Genomic DNA, 25,644 nt, shown 5'->3' on the forward strand with positions numbered 1-25,644 from the left:
ACTTTATTATTGAACTACTGTTATAATCTCAAATCAGCAAGTCATCCAATCACCCACCCACTTATTTCAACAGATGCTTTTTGAGCATTCACCATGTACTGAGCATCAATCCACCCACCTACCTACTTATCCAATACATATTTTTTGAGCATTCATCATCTACACAACCCTATTGAGGACTAGTAACTGGAAACTGGAACAAAGTAATTATAAAAACTTATAAAATAATGGTTTCTGGATATATGGAGAAATGGAAAGCACTTACACTTAACTTTTATGCAGTTCTATAATTTTTAACTTAACATGTATGACTTTTATAAGCATTTTTATAAATAGCTTGAATATTGTGTATCAGGCAAGTGCAAATTAAGTAAAAAAGCAGACATTACAAGTTTAATAAAGTAGAATTCAAGGTATAAGTTTCTCCTAAATAAGATACAGAAGGCAACTTTTTTTCTCATTTTGTTTTTTTAATTGATGAATGATTACTGTCCATGATTTGATATAGTTATCAGGAGTGTTTATGTACAGATTTGAAATGTGTCAGGCCAACATGATTAGAAATGCATAAAGATTTAAAAATAAAAATTAAATCCATACATTATAAGGATATTTGTTCTATTGTTGACAGGTATAGAAGTTATATGTTGCTTCAGGAGCACATAGCAGTGAACATGCAGTATGGAGGAATGAGTGTCAGCTAGGCTTATTCATGTGTTTGGAGATTGATAAGAGTCAGTTGATCTAGACTGACTTCTGCTGCGAAAACTGAAATGATTCAGACTTTTTATATGTTGCGCACTCTTAACATCTAGCAGGCCAGCTGGGTTGTGTTCTTATGGCAGTGACAAGTTCCAGAGAGGAAGCAAGCTTACTTTTGCAAGCATTTTTCAAGTCTCTATAAAATGTTTGTTTACTGGTTAGAACAAGTCACATGGCCGACCCTAGAGAAGGGAATTATGTCCCATGCAGCAAAAGGCATGGAAACGGAGTAAAAAGAATGGAAGCCATTAATATAATTGGTTTAACAAGTTAAGTAGACAGAAATAACTGAGTCTTGAGATAATCTGAATGTATTCTAAATAAGGGCCATTTAAATTTAAAGCTCTGTATTAATTTCTATACTCAAAAGGAGAGAATATACTGTTTCAGTGACTGATAGAACATTTACAATAGTTCAGTCATATATTCGGTCACTGAAAAAATCTTCATGAAGTCAAATTCTCTAACTATAACTCAGTAAAGCTAAAAACCATTTATACAAGTATTAACAAAAATCTCTAACCGCTTGAAAAGTAAAAATCACTATTTAAAATAATGGGATAAAAGAAGATCTGTTCTGTATCCTGCTTAGAATACAATAGTGAACTACTGGGATCTGGCTCAAGGTGAACTCACAGTAATAAAGGAGCCTTAAATATATTTATTACCAAATAAGATAAAAAGATACTATATGAACTATGGATTAAAAAAAATAAGATGTCAAATGCAGAAGGTTTGGATTAATAAAATCTAAAGACTGTTAAATAAAAGAAAAAAGTCAATCACTGCCTATTTTAACTGTAAGAAAAAAATTACAATAAATTGGAAATTCTTTGTTAATTAGACCTGGTCTTGTTTTTTGTGTGTGTCTTCCCATTGATTGAGGTCCTTTTGGAGTTTTCTTTTTAGTCATATTATCAGGATAGTTATGGTTTTTTTAAGGGTAGTTTTTTGTTGTTCTTTTTTTCTTTTCATTTTCAAATTTAGCCAATGCTCTGTATTTTGCTTTTATATTTTGGCAATATAAAGTTGCAAAGACAAATGAAAATGCAAGTGGAACAAATTTAAAAACTGTCATTTAGATATATATGTGTATATGTATACATATGTATGTCTTTTCTGTCTACATTCATTTCTTCATCTGCTTCTAACTTGCATTGATTTTTCTATATTTTAGAATGCCCTGTAGTACCTTATAAACATAGATAATGAGCTGTAAATAAATCTATAAAGCTAAAACATAGATAGCAATATTATAGCTTAATATAATTTAAAAGCATAGAAAGAAGAAAATAATTTAGCATATTTATTTTTAATCATAATTGTGTTAATTTAACTTTTCATTCAGACTAAGTTGAAGGAAGAGGGGCAGGATTAATTAACAGGCAATAGAAATTTATTTTCAGTGTACTATATTTTTTTGATCAAATACTTTTTCTTCTATTTTTAATATTAGGAAGGAGATCGCTTAAGTGATGAAGATCTGTACAAGTTCCTTGCTGATATGAGAAGGCCATCTTCTGTTTTACGGCGACTAAGACCTATTACAGGTATTTAAACATTTTTGTGTAGACATGATGACAGCTATTATCATCATTAAAAATTGTATTTTTTGTAATAATGTGTTAATTTTTCTCATATCTGACCCGTATGTCTTTCTGTGCTTAATCCCTGTCAGTCTTCTTCATTTTACTGTTCTGCTCTCATGTAGTCTAACAGTTTGGATACAGGATTCAGTACCTTTGATAGTTTGAGTACTGAAAGGAGAATAATGAATAATATGTGGCTTAAAATTATTTTCTAGAGGGAAAAAAAATAACATGTAATGATAGATACTCACAAATAGGTTTCTATTGTGATCAGAGCAAACTATTCCAGAGTAAAACTATTTTGAAGTCTACCAAGTTTGAGCAAACTCTGGGAGATGGTGAAGGACAGGGAAGCCTGGCGTTCTGTGGTCCATGGGGTCGCAAAGAGTCAGACATGACTGAGCGAGTGAACAGCAACCAAGTTTCGTTTAAACTGGCACTTCTCCTGTGGCCCAGTGGTAATGCAGGAGACACAGGAGATGCGGGTTTGATCCCTGCGTTGGGAAGACCCCCTGGAGGTTGGCATGGCAACCCACTCCAGTATTCTTGCTTGGAGAATCCCATGGACAGAGCTGGAGGGCTATAGTCCCTAGGGTCTCTTAAGAGTTGGACATGAGTGAGCATGAGCGCAAAAGTTTAAGCTAAATCATTTAATCTTTGAAATGTTGGCTTGTTTCCCTGTAAGATTCCTGTGTTCTTTTTCTTCTCCTTTGCCTCTTCCTTTCCATTCATTCATTCAGTAAGCATTTATTATTTTATCTTTTTATGTCTGCATTAGTAGTTTGAGATTTGATATGATGAAATAATTCAGAGTTCTGAGGTGATAGCAGTTTTGATTTCTTTCCAGGCTTCTTGAAGAAATAGGATTTAAGTCCTTCCAAAAATACTCGTGTGAGGTTGTTATTTATTATATTTTTTATTTTATTTAAAATTTTTTATTGGAGTATAATTGCTTTACAGTGTTGTGTTAGCTTCTCCTGTACAACAGTGTGAATCAGCTGTGTGTGTGTCTGTCCCCGCCCTTTTGAGCCTCCTTCCCCCTGACCGCCACCATCACAGAGCACCGGGCTGAGTTCTCGGTGTTAGTAGCAGGTTCCCACTGTGTATTTACACAAGGGAGTATATGTCAGTTCAGTTCTCTCAGTTCGTTTCACCCTCTCCTTCCCTACCGCCTCTTCCACGTCACATGTCTGTTCTCTATGACTGCATGTCTGTTCCTGCCCTGCAAACAGGCTCATCCATTATCATCTTTCTAGATTCCATACACATGCATTAATACAGGATACTTGTTTTTCTTCTTCCGAATTACTTCACTTTGTATGACATGTTTACATTGTTTTTATAATGTATTTTTTGTATGCAGCTCAGCTGAAGATAGACATTTCTCCTGCACCTGAAAATCCCCTTTACTGCCTGACCCCAGAGCTGCTTCAAGTGAAGCCTTACCCTGACAGTAGAGTTAGACCTACTAGAGAAATTTTGGAGTTTCCTGCAAGGGATGTCTATGTTCCAAACACTACTTACAGGTAACGCATTTTAATTTTGGAGAATTCCTGAAGTAAGGTACTGTATATTCTAATATTAATATAGAATGAAAGTCTTGCAAAATCCTTTGCAGCTTTGCTACTTATTTCATTTCTTACTTCATGATTTTGCTAATAGCTGTAATGCATTTAGCTCTTACTGTGTAATAGGTATGTTAATTACCTTACATACTATATCTTATTTAATCCTTATAACTTGAGGTAGGTATTACCTTCATTTTAGAAGTGAGTAAACTGAGGGATAGAGAGTTCATACCTAACTGTGTTGGAGCTAACATGTGAATTGTGGGTTGCTAGGTTAAAACATTTGAACTTGTAGTTACTGTATTTCCTCAGACGTTCTTATTAGCAGAATCTAACATTACACATGAATTAAATGTATGTACCTGTACTATGTTCTAATAATAATCAACAGTATTTGGTGTGATTCTATATTATAAGATCCCCTGGAGAAGGAAATCCACTCCAGTACTCTTGCCTGGAAAATTCCATGGACTGAGGAGCCTAGTAGGCTACAGTCCATGGGGTTGCAAAGAGTCAGACACAACTGAATAACTTCACTTTCACTTTCACTTTCTGTATTACTCAGAATACTCGACATAAGATTGTTGGATAGGATTCTAGACTGAACGCTGCATAACTCCAGGGGTACCATTTATATGTTCTCTGTATGAATGAGGCTCCCTTTGTTTGTGAATGCTGGGACCAGGACTTGACATGTCTGTTGGGATATCCAGCAGGGCACCTCCGACACAAGTTTCTGCCTCAGCTTCCTCACTTTAGTATATTTCATCACCATTTACCCAATTGCTGAGACAAAGTGTTTGGAATCAAAATGATTTCTCTTTTTTTGTATTCCTCACATTTACTCCTCCAAGAAGTTTTGTAGGCTCTGCTTCAAAATGAATCCCAAATCTAATGCTCCTTACCTCCTCCACGTTTGAAATTCTACTTGTCACCATCCAGATCAGCACTGTCAAACAGAAATATAATGGGAGCCACATTTGTAATTTTCAGTTTTATAGTTTCTACATTAAAACAATAAACAAGTGAAATTAATTGTAATCATAGGTTATTTAATCCAGTATATCTAAGATAGTATCATTATACCATATAGTAAATGTCAAAAATTCTTTTGCTTTTTTTCACTCCTTTATCTTCAAAATCTGGTGTGTATTTTACACTAAAAGCATGTTTCAGTTCAGATGCACTGCATTTCAAATGGTTGATAATCAATAGAACTAGATACTAGAATACTGGATGGCTGCTGATCTAGAATTTTGTGTACATTTTTAAATTTGATCTTCTTACTTCTACCCATGCTTCAGTCAGTTCTCAACATTGTAGTCAGAGAGATTTTTAAAAGATATAAATCAGATCATTTGGTCCTGTGTCTTAAAGTCCTCTAATGTCTTCTATTTTAAGCAGAAAAATAATGAAGACTGTAAGACTATATGATCTAGCTCTTGCCTTTCTCTAACTTCATATCCTACTAATCTCTGCCTTGCTCATTTTAGCCTCAATGGCCTTTTTGTTCATCCTTGAATAAACAAAATTCTGCCCAAGATTTTTTTATTTTTTTCTTCTCTTGGCCTGTTGTGTTTTTCTCCAAATCGTCACATGACTTGATTCCTTATTCAGTCATATATCTATCTACTTAAAGGTCATTTTCATCACCCTACCTAAAAGATCCATTGCTTCTCTCCTCCAGCTTTTACCCTTCCTTATATTTATCATTATCTGGCATTACAATATGTATTGAGTTGTTATATGAATGTAATTACTGTAAAGGGCAAGGGCTTGTCTGTTTTGTTTACCACTTTATCTCCAGCATATAGAATAGTGTGCTAGCATGTGGAGAGTACACAGTAATACTTATTAAATGTGTTAAGAAACATGACACTATATAGTGTTATGAATGGGATTTAGAGTCGCACAGGTATGGGTACGATATCTGACTCCACTGTTTACTGTTTAGTAGCTTAGAACAAATGACTTAGTTTATTGGCACTCAGTTTTATTATCAAATGTGGGGATGATAATACCTGTCTTCTTTTGTGAGGGTATAGAGCACAAACTATTGCAGGTGATTGGCATTTAATGCGAGTAGAACTCCTGGAATATAAGGTAAATGAAATATATACTACTTTTAAAAGAAACATGTGTAAAAGAAAAAAAAAAAACAGGTTTAAAAAAAAAAAGAAACAGGTGATACAAATATTCTCCTGTAAGTTTTCAGTTCAGTTCAGTTCAGTTGCTCAGTCGTGTCTGACTCTTTGTGACCCCATGGACTGCAGCACACCAGGTCTCCCTGTCCATCGCCAACTCCTGGAGTTTACTCAAATTCATGTCCGTTGAGTCAGTGATGCCATCCAACCATCTCATCCTCTGTCGTTCCCTTCTCCTCCTGCCTTCAGTCTTTCCCAGCATCAGGGTCTTTTCAAATGAGTCAGTTATTTGCATCAGGTGGCCAAAGTATTGGAGTTTCAGCTTTAGCATCAGTCCTTCCAGTGAATATTCAGGACTGATCTTCTTTAGGATGGACTGGTTGGAAATCCTTGCAGTCCAAGGGACTCTCAAAAGTCTTCTCCAACACCACAGTTCAAAAGCATCAATTCTTTGGCACTTAGCCTTCTTTATAGTCCAACCCTCACATCCATACATGACTACTGGAAAAACCATAGCTTTGACTAAACAGACCTTTGTTGGCAAAGTAATGTCTCTGCTTTTTAATATGCTGTCTAGATTTGTCATAACTTTTCTTCCAAGGAACAAGCGTCTTTTAATTTCATGGCTGCAGTCACCATCTGCAGTGATTTTGAAGCCCCCCAAAATAAAGTCTGTCACTGTTTTCACTGTTTCCCCATCTATTTGCCATGAAGTGATGGGACCAGATGCCATGATCTTAGATTTCTGAATGTTGAGTTTTAAGTCAACTTTTTCACTCTCCTCTTTCACTTTCAACAAGAGGCTCTTTAGTAGTTCTTCACTGTCTGCCATAATGGTGGTGTCGTCTGCATAGCTGAGGTTATTGATATTTCTCCCGGCAATCGTGATTCCAGCTTGTGCTTCATCCAGCCTATAAATTTTATATATATTTCATTATATATATATAGATATATGTGTATATATATATGACTACTTAAAAGAACATGGAATAAAGAAGTGAGCCATGGTTGGTATTGAACAACTTAGATGTTATCAACCCTATCTCTTATCTAGTATATGACTCTCATGCAGAACATTCCTAACTTGTGTGTATCTATCTTTCTTCTACTTGGATTATTTCAGAGACAGGGGAAATGAAAACTGGGGACTTTGAAGGATCTTTTCTTTCATTTTTCTATTTATCTTTTAAAATTTATTTACATATATAGATTTTAAACAAATGATATGAGTGTACTTAGAGTTCACTTTGTGCCATAAGGCTTAAAGTTAAAAACAGAGGTCCTTCATCTTGTTCTAACCATCCTTTCCCTACCTTGATGTCTAATCTTTATTGTCAGTCACTATAGTCAGTAGTGACTTTATGGTCTGTCCATTTTTGCTCCTTCTTTTGTTGCTTTACTCCTTGTTTTTAAATAACATGTTCATGCAGCTATTTCTTGATTCTCTTTCAATGTAAAATACCTACTGATTGCTATAGAAGGTGAAGATTTAACTCTGATATCCTCTTCCTTAAAAAAATACATACACTTGCATAAACCTTGAAAAAAAATACTTGTCATCTCTGTAAAGCTTCTTGCAATACAGTAAAACGCATCAGATTATTTCCTCTTTTGTACCTTCCTTAGTCTCTTTGCAACTAAATTATATGTTAGTATGGCAGGGGAAGTTTTCAAGGCTCACTTGGCTTACTGTAGAGTTGTTGTCTTGGAGCCTGTTGGCACCATTTTCCTAGAAATTCTGTTTGCATTTGTTTTGCAATGGAGTTCTTATTTCCGATGTATTTTTTGTTCTTGGTTTACTCATTATACTGAGAGCCTTCAGTATCTCCCTGGATTAAGGTGTTGGAAAGTACTGGCACATATTAAATGCTCGATAAAAGTTAGTCATTAGTGTTAGGCTTAGTTGCTTATTTAAAGATAAACAGAGCCTTAAATCTTTTAGGTTGTAGGTTATTGCTTTGTCAAATAAACATAATCATGTTGTTAGACATATGATTGTCCTTGGGATTACACATATGAATTTAGAAAAACAGTTTTTATGTTTGAGATGGAATCCTTGATTTTATATTTTCTAAAATGTCATTGAAACCCCATTTTGTAAAGGCTTACTGCTGCTGCTAAGTCACTTCAGTCGTGTCCGACTCTGTGTGATCCCACAGACGGCAGCCACCAGGCTCCCCCATCTCTGGGATTCTCCAGGCAAGAACACTGGAGTGCGTTGCCATTTCCTTCTCCAATGCATGAAAGTGAAAAGTGAAAGTGAAGTCGCTCAGTCATGTCCAACTCTTAGCGACCCCATGGACTGTAGCCTACCAGGCTCCTCCGCCCATGGGATTTTCCAGGCTTACTAGGGAGATTGTTAATCTTATTTTCATGACCTTGAACTGCACATTTCACACCAGTTGAGTAATTTTGCCCTGTTTGATTTGCCATGAAAACACTTTGGACTTTGATAAAAGGGCCAACATTTGGTTACTTTCTTTTCCATTTTCAGAACTATGTTGGATGATCACTTAGTAGTAAATGCATAAGTACAGTGCTTGTGGTTCTTATGGGAAAAAAAAGACATTTGATTATTCTAACAGAATGTGGAATATGTAACAATATATTTGTAACAGGCTTTATAAGGAAGTAATTAGATACACAATAAATACTGATTCATGAATGCATTTTTAATTAATGAATAAGTTAATCAATTACTGTGAGTTATGCTATTAGGAAGAAAAAGTACAAGCATGAAAACATGCTGATACTAGATTGACAATGTGTAAATAGATTATACTACAGTAAGTAACCCTGACACAAGAAATGTATATACTTGCTCTCGGTAAAATTTATACTAGTTCAGTGTAATCTCTTGATATAGACATTTTGTAGTAATTCACTAAAAGCAAGTAAATAAGCTATCTTTGGTGCTCTTGGGATTTTTGCTGCTGTTTTTCACTATTTTAGTTTTATAATTTGCCAGATTTATTTTTCTGTCTTTAATTGCTACGTGCCAGTTGAAGGGGTCCAGATAGTGATGCTGCAAGGTTTCAGAGAAAAGCCTCCATTTACTAGGATATTTGTGAAAGAAGTGAGATTATTTTTGCTTTGTTGTGGTTCAGTTGCTTAGTCATGTCTGATTCTTTGTGACTCCACGGACTGCAGCACGCCAGGCTTCCCTGTCCTTCAGTATCTCCTACAGTTTGCTCAAATTCATGTCTGTTGAGTTGGTGATGCTGTCTAACCACCTCATTCTCTGCTGTCCTCTTCTCCTTTTGCCTTCAATCTTTCCCAGCAGCGGGGTCTTTTCCAAATGAGTTATCTCCTTGCATTAGGTGGCCAAAGTATTGGAACTTCATCTTCAGCATCAGTCCTTCCAATGAAGTGTTGATTTCCTTTAGGATTGACTGGTTTGATCTCCTTGCAGTCTCCAGCACTGAATTCAGAAGCGTCACAGGAGGCAGTGACCAAAACCATCCCAAAGGAAAAGAAATGCAAGAATGCAAAGACAACAAAAAAGGTTGTCTGAGGAGGCTTTACAAATAGCTGAGGAATGAAGAGAAGTGAAAGGCCAGGGAGAAAGAGAGAGATATTAGAATCTTATTAGGATTTTATCTTAAATCTAAGAATCGTGCCTTAAAATTGCACATGAATTATGTTTTCTACTTCATAAATCCACTTCATATAAAAATAGTTAGTTCCTCCCTAAAACAAAAAAGTGATATTCCTGGGAGATGTGTCATGTTAATCCCATGGGCTTGCATTTGTCATTTAGCTGTGCCCTCATAAGAATGTGTACCCCAATTAGAGGTGCATAAGCCTACAAAGTAAGATTCAGATCTCTTCCAGGTGTTCAGGGTTTCTAAAACCTGACCCCAAAATACTTGTTTATCCATTTCCTGCCCAACACAAACCCTCGGCTCTAATCAAAATTATTTATTTCAAAACCCCACTGTATACTTTCCTAATGCCATTTCATTTTTCTAGAATGCCTCCCTAAACCTTTCTGCTTGGTAAGGTCCTGTATATACTTCAAGTAGCACAGGAAGACTGTACCACTTATATTATGACTTGAGAGCCATGTAGTTAATTTTTCTTAAACTAGGTTATCATATGATGATAGATCTTCCTTTAGAACTGGGGTTCTTAGTACCCTTTGGGAGTCTTGTGAATCCTCTGGAAGTATGGTAGTGCCATTTAAGGTATATAAAGAAATGAGGAGAATGTGAAAAAGTAAAAGGGAAGACCAGCAGAGGCAGTAAGGTTTTGATGGATTTGTTGTTTGTAAGTTGAGTTTGAAGAGGCTATAAGATATGAAAAGGAGAAATGGCAGGTGGCAGTGGAAGAAGGGGAACTGGAGAGAGAGATACGTAGATTTGGGAAATTTATTCATGGAAAATAAATGAATCCATGAGAGTAGATAGAATTTCTGAGGTCCGAATAGATGTTTGAATATTTTACATGGGTCCACAGTGCTAAATACTAGGAAGAAATAGGGCATTAAAGATGGACTCAGGGACTTGCCTGTCAGTCCAGTGGTTAAGACTGCATTTCTACTGCAGAGGAAGTGCAGAATCTGCATGCTGCGCTGGCTCAGCCAGAAACAAAAGCAAACATGGAGAGTAGTAGTACTGTGGAAGCAAACTAGCTGAAGGTCAAGTTTGAGAAGAGAATATTGTTATTAGTAAATAGTAAAGAAATCAAAGGGAATGTGGACTCAGAGGTCACTGGATTCAACAGTTGTGTTAGTGGTGCAATTAGAACCCTTTCGGCAAATTAGTGAGGACTGAGGACATAATTTTGTGAAGCATAAAGAAAAAAATCCTTTCTCTAACAGAATTCTCTCTCAATCGGAGCTTTATATGCAGGAAAAAACTCAGTATGCCTGAAAGAAACAAAATGCAGCACATTATGTGAGAATTTTTAAAAATTGGAAAACTGCGAAAAAATTGTTATATTAAATAACATTATTTTACATTTGAAAGCTTCCTACTTTTTGGGGGAAAAAAAGGCCATTTTGGCACTTTTGCTTTCAAAGGTCAATTTTGACAGCTTGAATGTGGTTCTGAAAATGAAAACTATTTCCTGCCTTTATTTCTTTGTATGTTTTGGAACAAAATATTTGTGTAGGATCCACATAAATCATAAATATTTGAATGTGTCATATACTAAAAATATATATTGAACAATTTAAAATACCTAATGGTGAATACTTATTGAGTAATGTGAGTCACTACATTACTTGGACACAACAACTCTGGAAAATTTTTAGAGATGGGAATATCAGATCACCTTACCTGCTCCTGAGAAACCTGTATGTAAGTCAAGAAGCAACTTGTTCAGAATGGGAAAGGAGTACGTCAAGGCTGTATATTGTCACACTGCTTATTTAACTTATATGCAGAGTACGTCATGCAAAATGCCAGCCTGGATGAAGCACAAGCTGGACTGAAGATTGCTGGGAGCAAATATCAATAGCGTCAGATATGCAGATGATACCACCCTTATGGCAGAAAGTGAAGAGGAACTGAAGAGCCTCTTGATGAAGGTGAAAGAGGAGAGTGAAAAGCTGGATTAAAACTCAACATTCAGAAAATGAAGATCATGGCAGCCAGTCTCATCACTTTATGGCAAATAGATGGGGAAACAATGGAAACAGTGAAAGACTATTTTCTTGGGCTCCAGAATCACAGCAGATGGTGATTGCAGCCATGAAATCAAAAGACCCTTGCTCCTTGGAAGAAAAGCTATGACTGACCTAGATGGCATATTAAAAAGCAGGGACATTACTTTGTCAACAACGGTCTGTCCTGTCAAAGTTATGGTTTTTCCCGTAGTTATGTATGCATGTGAGAGTTGGACCATAAAGAAGACTGAATGCCGAAGAATTGATGATTTTGAACTGTGGTGTTGGTGAAGACTCTCTTTTAAGAGTCCCTTGGACAGCAAGGAGATCAAACCAGTCCATCCTATAGGAAATGTGAATATTCATTGGAAGGACTAATGCTGATCCTGAAGCTTCAATCCTAATGCCACCTAATGGGAAGAGCCCACTCATTAGAAAAGACCCCGATGATGGGAAAGATTGAAGGCAGGAGGAAAAGGGGATGACAAGAGGATGAGATAGTTGGATGGCATCGCTGACTCAATGGACATGACATTGAGCAAGCTCTGGGCGATGGTGAAGGACAGGAAACCCTGGCGTGCTGCAGTCGATGGGGTTGCAAAGAGCTGGACATGACTGGGTGACTGAGTGACAATGATGACAGAACTTCGGCACTATCCTTTTTTTCTTTTTTTAAAAAAATTAGTCTTTAAAAATTGAATTTAATTCAAGATTTTATTTCTCTTTGATGGTTTCTTTAGAAACTTAAAAAAAATAAATACTGACAAAAGATATTACGGTCAGAATATCCTCTAATTATCCTTAAGTATTTAGGATTTATTTAAATTAGAAATAGTACAATCATACTCCTATTAGATGTCAATAAAAAACTACAAGAATGTAAATGTTTGTAATTTAGAGGACTGAGTCTTTAATGAATTTGGAAATGTTAACATTCCTCAGACTGTTTGTTTAATCATTCAGTAACTTTTTATGATTCTTAATTCTCTTTGAAAACCTCCAAATTAGTATTAGACTTACACTGTGTCCAAGGGAAATAAATTATTAAACTTTAATTTGATGTCACAAACACATTCTTCCTTACTGTATTTTGACAAGATCACCTTGAAATTATTTGTTTTTCACAACATTAGGAGTTATAATATGTATAGAGTCCAGACAATATGCAATGTGGGAGACCCTGGTTTGATTTCTGAGTTGGGAAGATCTGCTGGAGAAGGGATACCCACTCCAGTATTCTTGGGCTTCCCCGGTGGCTCAGCTGGTAAAGAACCCACCTGCAGTGAGGGAGGCCTGGGTTCCATCCCTGGGTTGGGAAGATCCTTTGGAGAAGGGAACAGCTACCCTCTGTAGAATTCTGGCCTGGAGAATTCCATGGACTGTGTAGTCCATAAGGTCGCAAAGAGTGGGACATGACTGAGCGACTTTCACTTTCAGGAGTTAAAATATGTATAGAGTCCAGACAAGTCAACAAATAAGGTACAATGATACTTGATATTTAAAGTCAGTATGACTTAGCAGTTATGATCTACTATATTTAACAGTGTGAGCCTATTTCAATACAGTATTTCATCCTGCTTCATTTGGCCTCATAAATAAAGCATACCAAACATTTACTCCAAATTATTTTGTTGCAAAATTAGTATCAATTTTAAAATCCATGTTACTGATTTTCACATGTAAAATCAACTTATTTAATTTTAGTTTTGAAATTAATATTACATCATTTAAGAATTGTACAATTATTAATTGTTTATATTTATTCAAGTGTAGAATTTTAGCAAGAAAAGTATTTTTTTAACTGAAGAAGTTGTGCAGTTAGCTAACAAGATGACTTTAAACATAAAAATTTTTTTTATTTTATTTAGGGCGGTGTTTTGAAATTTCATCCAGTGGTTAAACTTTAGAATCAAATTCTAAAATTTGATTCACACATCACAAAATATATGAATAAATGATTGTCATAAAATTTTGATTGAGAACGGTAAATGGTGTTCTTTGAAGTGATGTGATGATATGTTTAATATTAAGTTGGTAGTGGCTTTAATATAAAGAATTTATTTCTAAGCCTTCTATTAGGGGTTTAATACTGGATTTCTAAGCCATTATAATATGGGATGAGTTTAATGTTTAATTTATTGGCTTTTACATTTGCCTCAGTTCATTCAGAATTTTCTGAATCTGATGGATGTATCAGCATTTTGGTTGCTTTGATGGAGTACAGCCTTCCATCTTGAGACTTCCAGCATATTCCTTCTTTCCTCTCTGGCTTAGCTTTTGCTTTTGGCTTGTTGTATTTACCATTTAGGTTGTTTTCCCCACATACATCATGGTACCACCAGCCTCCTAAAAAGGATAGATACACAGTTTAATAGATACAGACTCATATATAGTTGCTATTATATTTACCCGGTGAGTGCATCTTCAGTTATATGCATAGTTTCCAATTTTAAATGATTTATATGTCTCATACATCTGATCAAAAATAAAATATCTGAGAAAGGTTAGAGGTAAAATGCATAATTGAACTAGAATCAAATTACCACATATGTTAGGAGACATTTACATACAGAGAAAATGTTTATTTTGGATTCGTATTTTAAAGAGTTGACATTGAAAGATATTAGCTATTACTCTGGAAAGGTATTTTGAAGATACTAAAATAAAGTTTTGATATTAGGAAGAGGATACCTGAATTACTTTCTGGACAGTTGAAATGTCCTTTTGCTTTGTGATCCCAAGTAGAAAACATCAAGTCTTTGTGTTCCGGAAATGCCTTGGGGCCATTGCCAGAAATCTCAGCTAGATGTAGTGTATAGTTGGTTTCGTGATCTCCCAAGTGAAAAGAGTATTCAGTATAATACTTGTCTTTCCAGTCTTCTAGCTCGATTCGTAAGATATAGTTAGATTGCATTACTATGGAGTATATCTTTTCTAAACCCAACCAAAATTCTCCTGAAAAAAAAAAGTTGTAGAAATCTGTGAATTGTTAACTGTAGATGAGGCAGTGACCATTTATTTAGAGAGTTTTTGTTTTTATTTTTTTGCTGTAAGTAGCTTAATTGTTTTCATCTTGAATCCTTTGATTATTTTAGAGTTTCTTAAAATATTTGTTTTAAAAACAGTTTTATTGAAGATAGTTATATTACAACAACTGTGAAAATATGAATGGGCTGCCTAGAGTCTGATTATCCATTATAAACTGGATAGTATCAGGCATATTTCACAGGTGAAACCTATTAGACTATTACAAGTATTTATAGGGCTGGTCATTGGTAAAATGTTATCTAACTTTTGGGTGCTTATGTATACTGGCTTTATAATCAGCTGGGTTTTTTTTAATACCCATATACTATGAAGAGATTTGTTAAGTATTTCTAGAGACTTGGATAATAATGTTATTTTCCTCTCATATAGTCTTGGCCTTTGATATTTTCTTGGTATATATGTTTTCCTTGTAGAAAAAGAAGGAAATAAATTTTTAAAATAAAAACCATTATTCTTAATAACTTTTTGCTATAGTTTAAAACATTTTATTTGGAATGAAAAACATAACATAAATACAAACAGTTCTCTTTAATCACCACAATTAATCTCTCTTTAATTATCCCTTTTATTAAAGCATTTAAGGGAAAAAAGTCAGAATTTCTTTACTGCTGTTGAATCAGTATATTTCATTTTAAGAATTGCAAACTACAAATGGCTTACGTCCTTGAAGAAATAAATGAGTATTCTGGACTGTCACTCTTAGGAAAAGACTTGATCCTACAAAGCATATCACTGATTATACCTTTTAGTTTGGGATTTAATTGGTAGTTTGAATCTAAAACTGTTTAAGTAGTCAAATAGTCCTGAATATTTAAAAACTTGCCATAATAATGGATGTTACCCATTTTATGAATGAGTACATGGCATAACTCATGGATTTTTATAATGTGCTTTTTGGATTTTAAACCTCTATCTTATTTTTATTTAGCTTATTTTATTTTTTACCTTATTTATTTTGTGATCAAAATATAATAATTTGCATTGAATTACCTAAATTTATTTTGAACCACACATTGTATAATATACATTTATAATATTTAAATAATTGAAATCTAAACATTTTGTTTAGATCTGACAGTTGACAGCTTCTTTGTACCTTCCAACTTCCAAATAGTTGATATCTAAAATGTTAATAAGAAAGCAGAATGACCACTGATAGGATGGTTTTCTTTGTAGCTCCTTCATAGCATTTACTACTTATTTGAAACATATAGTACTTTTAAATCAAAATTATCTTTTAAAATCATAATTATGATAATCAGAAGCCATCCAGTTAAATTGTGCTAAGTATATACATAGAACAGACATGTAATTATGGAAAGTATAATTCAAAAAAAGACAATGGTAATAAGTTCAGTACTTACAAATGTGTAACTATTTGCTAATAATTTCTAAGAATGCTGGGACTGTACCTCATTCATTGGATTTCTAATGCCAAATCCACAGTGGGCTTTATTAATAGATTTTTAATAAATATGCTTTAGTTAACAAGTGAATTAATGTATGAAGTCATCTTACCATCAAGTCTCCCAAAACCATACTTGTAGTTTTCCCACGTTTCATTGAAGTTTTGTGATCCATCTATTCGATGTTGAATTAATGTCCATGAACTACCTGAATATAATGAACAAAAATTGTATTTTCAGTAGACTGATGCTGATAGTTGTAACAAAATACTGTTTTTTTGTTTGGTTTTTATTGGTGGATGTATAAGGTAGTTATTAACATTGTTGTGGTAGTATTTTATTATTTATTGTGGGCCCAAGAAGTTAAATGAAGGGCAACCAATTAATTTGTCTTAATAAACTTATTGACAGCAGTCATTTTAGATTGTTTTTTAGAAAAAAAGATGGAGAACATTGAATGAACGCATAAGTAAATATATAAATAAGACAAACGTATGTACTAGATCTAGTACAAATATATGTGCTAGATACAGATATACAGATATATATCTAGATCTAGATATATATAACTACTTGTGTTATATATATTTTATTTTATGTGTATTCAGGACAAAAATAAGAGAATTAGCCTGGTAGGCTGCAGTCCATGGGGTCGCTAAGAGTCAGATACGACTGAGTGACTTCACTTTCGCGCATTGGAGAGGGAAATGGCAACCCACTCCAGTATTCTTGCCTGGAGAATCCCAGGGACAGAGGAGCCTAGTGGGCTGCCGTCTGTGGGGTCGCACAGAGTTGGATACCACTGAAGCGACTTAGCAGCAGCAGCAGCAGCAGTCTTACTAATAGGTAGTGAGTAACCTTAGCTTACTTACTATTGTCTGTTTCTCTTAGGCTGGTTTTACCTGATTTAACATCACAGTAGACATTAAAAACTTGAGAGTTGCTAGGTCTAATGGAGTAGATGCCACTTGTATGTTTGCCTTGGTTATAAATGATGGTACAATCAGCAGGAATGTCTAGAATCAACAAAATGTTATTACATAAGATACATTAGTAAAGAATGGTATCTTTAGAGCTTGAGATTTTAGTTGAAATTCTATGGAATTGTGACTTTCGTCTTTAGCCTTTTTTAGTAATGTGTTATTGAAAAACTATTTTATGCTAAAACATTTTTATTAGATGGCATGTTATATGAAGAATATCAAATAGTTATTACCAAACTGATTTTTTTTTTTGAGAAAGTGACAAAATGAGAATTTTAAGTGCTCTTTCCCCTAGACCTAGGAAAAACATAAATAAAATTCCACATATGAGATATTAGTATAGTGCTTGGTGCGTACTAGGTTGTCAACAGATTAATGTGGAAAGAGTGAACATATATAGAAGAAACTAACAAAGACCTTTTTTTCCCTGTATTAATTACATTAAAAATAAATGTGTTTTGAAAATATATCATTTTGTTGAAGCTTGGTTGAGAATGGAGACTTTGTCTCCCCATCTTTTTGCTTTTTGTATGGAAAGTAGAAATCTTGAAGAGAATGCCATAATCTTTCCATGCATATTCAACAATTGTTAACATTTTACCTTATTGCTTTATAAACAAATATGTACAAATATGAATTTTATTGTGCTATTTGAAAGCCATTTGCAAACATCATGACCCTTAATCCCTTAGATACTTTTGCATGCATCTCTTAAATGCTCTTAAACATGAGATTATTCTCTTACATAACTGTAATACCATTTTCCATCTAAGAAAAGTAATGATTATTACCTAATAGCAAGTCTATATTCATATTTCTCTGATTGTCTTAAGAATGTTTTATTGGGTTTAAAAAAATCACTAAGATCCAGTTTAGGTTGACACATATTTGTTGAATGTATCTCTTTATTCTTTTTTAGTCTAGAACAGGCTCTGAGAATAGGGATTTTTGATGGAAATGTCAAAGATAGAAGAAAAATTTGATAATAATAGCTTCAAGACAGAAACGCAGCAAATTATCTTACCATCATGTTCTACATTTTTTGTTTCATTCGAGTGAAAAGAGGGAGTAGTTCTTGGTGCTCTTGGTTTAGAAGAAAGAGAAATTTCTGTGGATTCTTTAATACCAGTTCTTCTTAACTGATAAAAGAATACAAATCTACTTTTAAAAATTTGAATATTTAATTAGGGGAAATCTGAGTTCATAATATATTATTGTTTTCAATGGTAAGAGGGATAAATAATGCTATACATATTACACAGACTTCCTGTTCTCAAAATATTTAATTAGGCACATTATTTAATGAGTTCAAAAAATAAAGATACCAAGGCAAAAAACAGAAATTGATCAAAAGACAGCAAGACCAAAGGCAGAGACTTTGCTTAAAGTATTTTAATATGTTCTGTTTATTTATATGAATGTAATATATATTCTGTTCAGTGACAGAGGCAGATTTCAAATTTCATAATTCTCAGTTGTAGGTCTTAAGATATAATAATAGTAATTTGAACAAGGTTGCTTTCTTGATAGTTTTTGACATGTAAATGTATTTGTAGAGGTAGCAGATTGGCAGGTTTATTTGTTTGCTTTTCATATATTTAATATTTCATTGTCTGTTTTGCTGGGTTTGCAATTTATTGACTGATAGTTTGTGTTATTGATGACTTGAAAAAAGCAGAGTATATAATATCTTGTGTTAATAGTGTTAGTTTTTTGATATCAGCATAAATGGCATTTCTTAGGATACAATTCACTAGGCTCTCTTGTAAAGTTCACTTATTGTATGTTTGTCTTTTCTACTAAGTGACTGTGGTCTTAGAGTAACTTAACTTTAGAGTTTGGTTTGTAAATTTAAATTTGAGTAAGTTGTGTCAGATGATCTAAGGCTTCTCCCGACTTAGAAATTTATTGTTTTAAATTCTTCATACATTTTATTACTAGACAAGATGTATACCATTTTATAATAGTGACATTTTACTTTTGTAAGTAGGTTCATTTACTCATAGTAAAATATGTAGGAAAAAAGAGAAAAATAACATACAGTAAGACAGAAATTATGGGAATTAAAACTAGTTGGAAAAAAACCCCTTTTTGGACAATTAGCAAAAATAGCCTACTAAATAATGATTGATAAATTAGCAAAAGTAAGTTACTAAAATTATGAGTCATAAAATTACTAAAACATAATGTGTTTGTTTAGTGGAAATTATAATATTTGTTTTATAGTCCTTGGCATCTATTTTTTTAACCAGTTTCTTCAAGTCTGTATTATTTTTGAAATTCCTGAATGGCTGTTTAATAGTATTAATACTAATTAATATTTTTGAACTATGGTAGTATATATTGGAATGCTTAGATTTTGGCATGGCTTTATTCCAAACAGGTATCTTCCTTCCTCACCTAGCCAGTTATTTATATTGTAGATTAAATTATACTGTTGGGTATTAAACTTTAATTATTAGGCATGTAGCTTCTAATAATTATAATAATATTAATCTCAGCAAGTTTTTATTGACTTGTTTGTACTAAATGTGACATTACCTTTATTAACTCAGCATGTATTTATTAAGTGTTTACTATGTATCAGTGTTCTACATTTTGGGGTCTACAGCAATTTAAAAAAATGAGAAACTTCTGTACATGTGGATCTTACATTCTAGTGCAGGGACAGACAGAATAAATAACCAAATATATATATATATATATATTATATTAAATAAAGGTAAGTGTTAAGAGAAAAAAGAGAGTAATGAATGAGGTAGCAAGTTTCAAGCATGGGTGTAGGGGATTGAAATGTCTGATTAAATTATCTGGAAAAGATTCTTTGAGAATTTTGTATTTGAGAAAGACCTAAAGGGAATAAGAGTGGGCCATGCCAATACCAAGATGAAGAGCATTCCAGACAGAGAGCAGCATAGGCAAAGGCCCTGAGATAGCAACTTGTTTGATGTGTTTGAGAAGCAGTAAAAAGGCTAGTATGACTGTAGAAGAGGAAATGGAGTCAGTGAGATGATTAAGAATCATCCCAGTCTTTTTGGGCCACTGTGAGTGAGATGTGAAGCCATTGTGGGGTTTCAAAGAGAGACATAGTGTAATTTAAATTTTAAATGAATCTCTTTGGCTGCTATATTGAGAATGTACTTTGCATGAATTCTTTCTTTTTTCTCACAGCCATCCTATAAGGCAGGTTCTCTTATTGTCTACCTAGAGGAAACAGAGAGAGGGGTTAAATAATTTATTCAAGGTCACACAAAAGTTTTAGAACCAGGATTCAAACCCAGGTAGTTTACTAGCTTCAGAGCCTGCAAACTTAACAGTCATGCTGATGTGATCCTTTTATTCATTATCCAGCTATAATTATTGTAAATAATTTTAGGGTCCATATTTTCATAAACCTTATTTTTATGTAAAAGATTGGACATACTATTAAGATATTGACTTACCTGATTTTCTATTTCTTTTATTTGACTTTGCTGTTGGTTTAATTGTCTGTATTGTTCTTCCACAATCTGAAGAAGGTCTTTAATGCTATTATCTTGCTGCTCTACCAAAGTCTGGATATAGATTGTAGGTTGGTTAGAGATTTCTTTCTTTCCTGTTACACTAGACTTTTTTTTTTTTTTTAACTTTCCATAATTGTATTAGTTTTGCCAAATATCAAAATGAATCCGCCACAGGTATACATGTGTTCCCCATCCTGAACCCTCCTCCCTCCTCCCTCCCCATACCATCCCTCTGGGTCGTCCCAGTGCACTAGCCCCAAGCATCCAGTATCGTGCATCGAACCTGGACTGGCATCTCGTTTCATACATGATATTTTACATGTTTCATTGCCATTCTCCCAAATCTTCCCACCCTCTCCCTCTCCCATAGAGTCCATAATACTGTTCTATACATCAGTGTCTCTTTTGCTGTCTCGTACACAGGGTTATTGTTACCATCTTTCTAAATTCCATATATATGCGTTATTATACTGTATTGGTGTTTTTCCTTCTGGCTTACTTCACTCTGTATAATAGGCTCCAGTTTCATCCACCTCATTAGAACTGATTCAAATGTATTCTTTTTAATGGCTGAGTAATACTCCATTGTGTATATGTACCATAGCTTTCTTATCCATTCATCTGCTGATGGACAATCTAGGTTGCTTCCATGTCCTGGCTATTATAAACAGTGCTGTGATGAACATTGGGGTACACGTGTCTCTTTCCCTTCTGGTTTCCTCAGTGTGTATGCCCAGCAGTGGGATTACTGGATCATAAGGCAGTTCTAAACACCATACACAAAAATAAACTCAAAATGGATTAAAGATCTCAACGTAAGACCAGAAACTATAAAACTCCTAGAGGAGAACGTAGGCAAAACACTGTCCGACATACATCACAGCAGGATCCTCTATGACCCACCTCCCAGAATATTGGAAATAAAAGCAAAGATAAACAAATGGGACCTAATTAACCTTAAAAGCTTCTGCACATCAAAGGAAACTATTAGCAAGGTGAAAAGACAGCCTTCAGAATGGGAGAAAATAATAGCAAATGAAGCAACTGACAAACAACTAATCTCAAAAATATACAAGCAACTCCTACAGCTCAACTCCAGAAAAATAAATGACCCAATCAAAAAAATGGGCCAAAGAACTAAAAAGACATTTCTCCAAAGAAGACATACAGATGGCTAACAAACACATGAAAAGATGCTCAACATCACTCATTATCAGAGAAATGCAAATCAAAACCACTATGAGGTGCCATTTCACGTCAGTCAAAATGGCTGCGATCCAAAAGTCTACAAGCAATAAATGCTGGAGAGGGTGTGGAGAAAAGGGAACCCTCTTACACTAGACTTTTTAATATCCTATAGGACTGTCACAGTCTAATTTTTTAAACTAATAGTATATTAGAAAAATGAATATCGGCAAACCTTTTCCCCTTGCATGCTTCTTTCACATAGTACATACTTCTGTTTTTGTTTTTTATTTAAACTGTACCATCTCTAAAATCTGATTTCCTGAACTTTAAACTACTTCAATTACATGGGGAAAAAAAAACCCCAGCATTTTAGTGTTTTCTATTTACTGTATTACTTTTATACATTTTAAAGATAAAATAGTTACACAAGTTATATTCCTTTAGCTTTTTACTCGCCTTCAGTAATTCACAATATTGTAATAGTTTAGTCTTCTAAATTTCATTGCTTAACTGACTTGTAATCTTCATCTGAAATGCAAAGTTCAGTTATTTTCATAAATAATGTTAGGGAAACAAAATCCAGCTTGAAATTATAATAGGAAAATTTATTTCCTGGAGGCTTTTTTTTTTTTTAATGAGAAAAATATAGTGTTTCAGCAGTTCAACTAAGTATTTCAAGTAGCATGTCTTAAAATATTTTTTTGAAAAGATCCACATTGAAAGCTTAATCATGCTCTTTAGTTTCTACTTACTTTAAGTGAAGTTACTTCCAGGTATTCCTGAATTTGAGGTTGATTTTTAATTAAATCGGTTAATTGGTCCTCCAGGTATCTCACTTTCTGTTGCAGTAGAATTTTCTCTTCAAGGAGACTTTCAAGTTTTGAGTCGAGTTCAAGTGACATGTTCTTTACTTCTTCGTTTTTGACTTGCAGTTTGGATGTCGCTCTTCTAAGTTCCTTTTCTTCTTCTTTGATTTCATTGGTTTGCAGTGATAAGTCATAAAAGGACTGATCAAATATGTTGAGTTTTTGAAATATGTCATTAATTTGGCCCTTAGTCTTATGAACAAAGTCTTTAAGACCATGTCCTAACTGAAGTAGGCCATTGGCTAAAATTTTTACATCATCTAACATAGCAAATCTTGATTTTGGCTCTGGAGATATAGAGTCAAGTGATGTATAGTCTTGGTCAGTTCTGGAAGAAATAACTAGAGGAGCAATAATAAGAAAGAGCTTGATAGTGTACATTTTTATCCTAATTATTCACTTTCAAGCGATTTGGAATTTGTTTTTTTCCTGGGAGCATACCAAGACTTCTGAACTCTCTATATAACACTATTTGCCACAGACACAGTAAGGTTGGCAGGTCAATATAGTTAATCATTAAGCTGTGTAAACTTGTATGAATGTAACCTTCCAGACTGAGTTAGATCAATGCTAAATGAAATCAAAGAAATGAGCAACAACCTTAATTGATTATTTAAAATGGTTATTGTATTTAACTTTGCTGTATTGTAAACTGCATTTTTAGTGTTAGGAGATCTACCTATTTTTAAAAGCTCATTTTAATTTGTCATGATTTTTAAAGAGATTTACAAATAAATATCAAACTCTTTTGACAGATAAATTCATCATTAAAGCTGAGGAAAAATTAATGAATCAAGTATGCATTTCCTAAATTGTATTTTAGTTTTTTTTTTAAACAGTGATGATCCCCAAAAATGTGTTCTCTGAAGCCTTCCTCCACATCTGCAGGCGATGTTAATGCTGTATTCCTATGCTACTCTATATGAGCTAATGTGTGATTATTTATTCCTTATTATTTGTCACTATAATTATTTGTTTGTATATTTTTTTGCTTCAGATGGTCTATCTAAACTGTGTTTGTATATAATCACAAAATCCCATATCTTAAAAGGTATTTCATCCTTTTTCTCTGTTATATTCTATGTCTCTGTGTTCTAGCCTCTTTCCCCTGTACCCACTGGAAGACCAGTAGATTATGTGGTTTCAGTGTCAAGAACTATTTGCCCATTATAAATTTTTCTGTAGTTTGTGAACTTGGGAACAATATTCATGATCTAAATTTAACAAAACCTTTCTTTTGATCATTTAGCATTAAGGGCTTTTGGATAGAATGATTACAGTAGATGTAGTAACCCATAGTGGTTAAGAGTTTCATTCTGGAGAGAGACTAGCTGAATTGGAATCCTGACTCTGCTGGTCTTTAGTTCTGTGAAATTACTTAGCTTTTCTGTACTCCTTTTTTCTTGTCTATCAATTGAAGATAATATCCACTTTATAGAGTTTAAAAATTAATATTTTAAAGCACTTAGAACAATACCTAGTGTTTAGTAAATACAGCATGGTATTCAGATCAGATCAGATCAGTCACTCAGTTGTGTCCGACTCTTTGCGACCCCATGAATCTCAGCACGCCAGGCCTCCCTGTCCATCACCAACTCCCAGAGTTCACTCAGACTCACGTCCATTGAGTCAGTGACGCCATCCAGCCATCTTATCCTCTGTCATCCCCTTCTCCTCCTGCCCCCAATCCCTCCCAGCATCAGAGTCTTTTCCAATGAGTCAACTCTTCACATGTGGTGGCCAAAGTACTGGAGTTTCAGCTTTAGCATCATTCCTTCCAAAGAAATCCCAGGGCTGATCCCCTTCAGAATGGACTGGTTGGATCTCCTTACAGTCCAAGGGACTCTCAAGAGTCTTCTCCAACACCACACTTCAAAAGCATCAATTCTTCGGCGCTCAGCCTTCTTCACAGCATGGTATTATGTACTAGCTATTGTTTTGTAATTAGAAAGTCAGTGCATTTATGTAGTAGTACAGTAATATTTTATTGATAAATATTATCTAATCTTATGTTAAGATGACATAAGTTTGGAAATTTTTCTAGAATCTGGTTTTTCTTACTTTGGTCTCTTGAACCTTGGTAAATACAAGGAATTATTTCTTTTGTTTAGCTTGGGTATACTTTTTCTAAGTGTCCAATATAGAATATAAGTATTTCTGTTTGTAAGAGAAATAAAGAATGCAAGTAAATAAAGTATACAAATACTTCCAGTAGTGAAGAAGAAAAGCAAAACAGTTTTCCTTCGTCTTCATCTTCATTTTACCTTTACCACTGGTGCATGTTATGAAATTATAGAAGCGTATGTTGAACTAGTGAAAAAATTTGAATTTTCTCCCCCCTTTAAAAGGGATATGTTAGTGTTGTGATCATTGGTCATGAAGAGGGTGTTTCAAAACTTGTCTTAATTGAACTGTCTCCTTTCCTTGCTTGAAACTATTGACCCTGATATTTCATTCACTTTCTAGTTGAGGGGCAATTGAGACGGCCAACTTCTTGTTTCTCTTGTACTCTAAGCTGTTTATTGGTAAGATTTGTATCTGTTTTTAATTTATATTCCATAGAGCACGTCAGTAAATTCCTTACATGTTGGAGAAACTAAATTTTTATTGAATGAATAAGATAATGATAAGTCTTAACATGGGAGTTTTTCAAACACAAAATTTGCATGTAATAGATACTCCTTTTTAGTATTGGAGGTTCTTTACAACGAAAAGAATTTGAAAAGTAGTCCCTTCCAGTGCATGAAAGTAACTGGATAATAATACCAAAGAAAGGCTATGTATAGGAATTTCTTTTTCTTTTAGTTAATGTGCTGGAATATTAATACTTTCTGTTGAAGTTGTAGTTGTAACGCTTCACATATAATGCTAAAAGAGATTAGAGGCAGTGGTTACATATTCTTGGTTTATGATATTGTCTTTGGGTAGAAATATCTGGGTAATTTTTTTCTTATAGTAGTTCGACATGTTATGAAA

The 25,644-nt window shown here is 34.0% G+C and overlaps 2 protein-coding genes across 11 annotated transcripts in view; one reads left to right on the top strand and one right to left on the bottom strand.

Moving 5' to 3' along the window:
- Positions 1-25,644, top strand: part of DOCK7 (dedicator of cytokinesis 7) — a 208,257-nt gene that overhangs the window by 55,681 nt on the left and 126,932 nt on the right. For all 10 annotated transcript variants that reach the window (XR_009493802.1, XR_009493804.1, XR_009493803.1 and 7 more), the window contains 2 exon segments: positions 2,219-2,312; positions 3,715-3,877. Coding sequence is in view for 3 of the 10 variants with exons in the window: in XM_005204517.5 (XP_005204574.1) it covers positions 2,219-2,312; positions 3,715-3,877 (257 nt within the window). In the remaining 7 variants the exon portion in view is untranslated.
- ANGPTL3 (angiopoietin like 3) lies at positions 13,783-23,128 on the bottom strand. Its single transcript, NM_001080345.2, is given in 7 exon segments — positions 13,783-14,020; positions 14,366-14,629; positions 16,241-16,336; positions 17,031-17,144; positions 18,136-18,250; positions 20,555-20,665; positions 22,555-23,128. Coding segments are annotated over 7 exon segments (1,380 nt in total). The 5' UTR covers positions 23,050-23,128; the 3' UTR covers positions 13,783-13,835.

This window comes from Bos taurus, chromosome 3 (genome assembly GCF_002263795.3).
Source record: "Bos taurus isolate L1 Dominette 01449 registration number 42190680 breed Hereford chromosome 3, ARS-UCD2.0, whole genome shotgun sequence".
Classification (NCBI taxonomy): Eukaryota; Metazoa; Chordata; class Mammalia; order Artiodactyla; family Bovidae; genus Bos; species Bos taurus.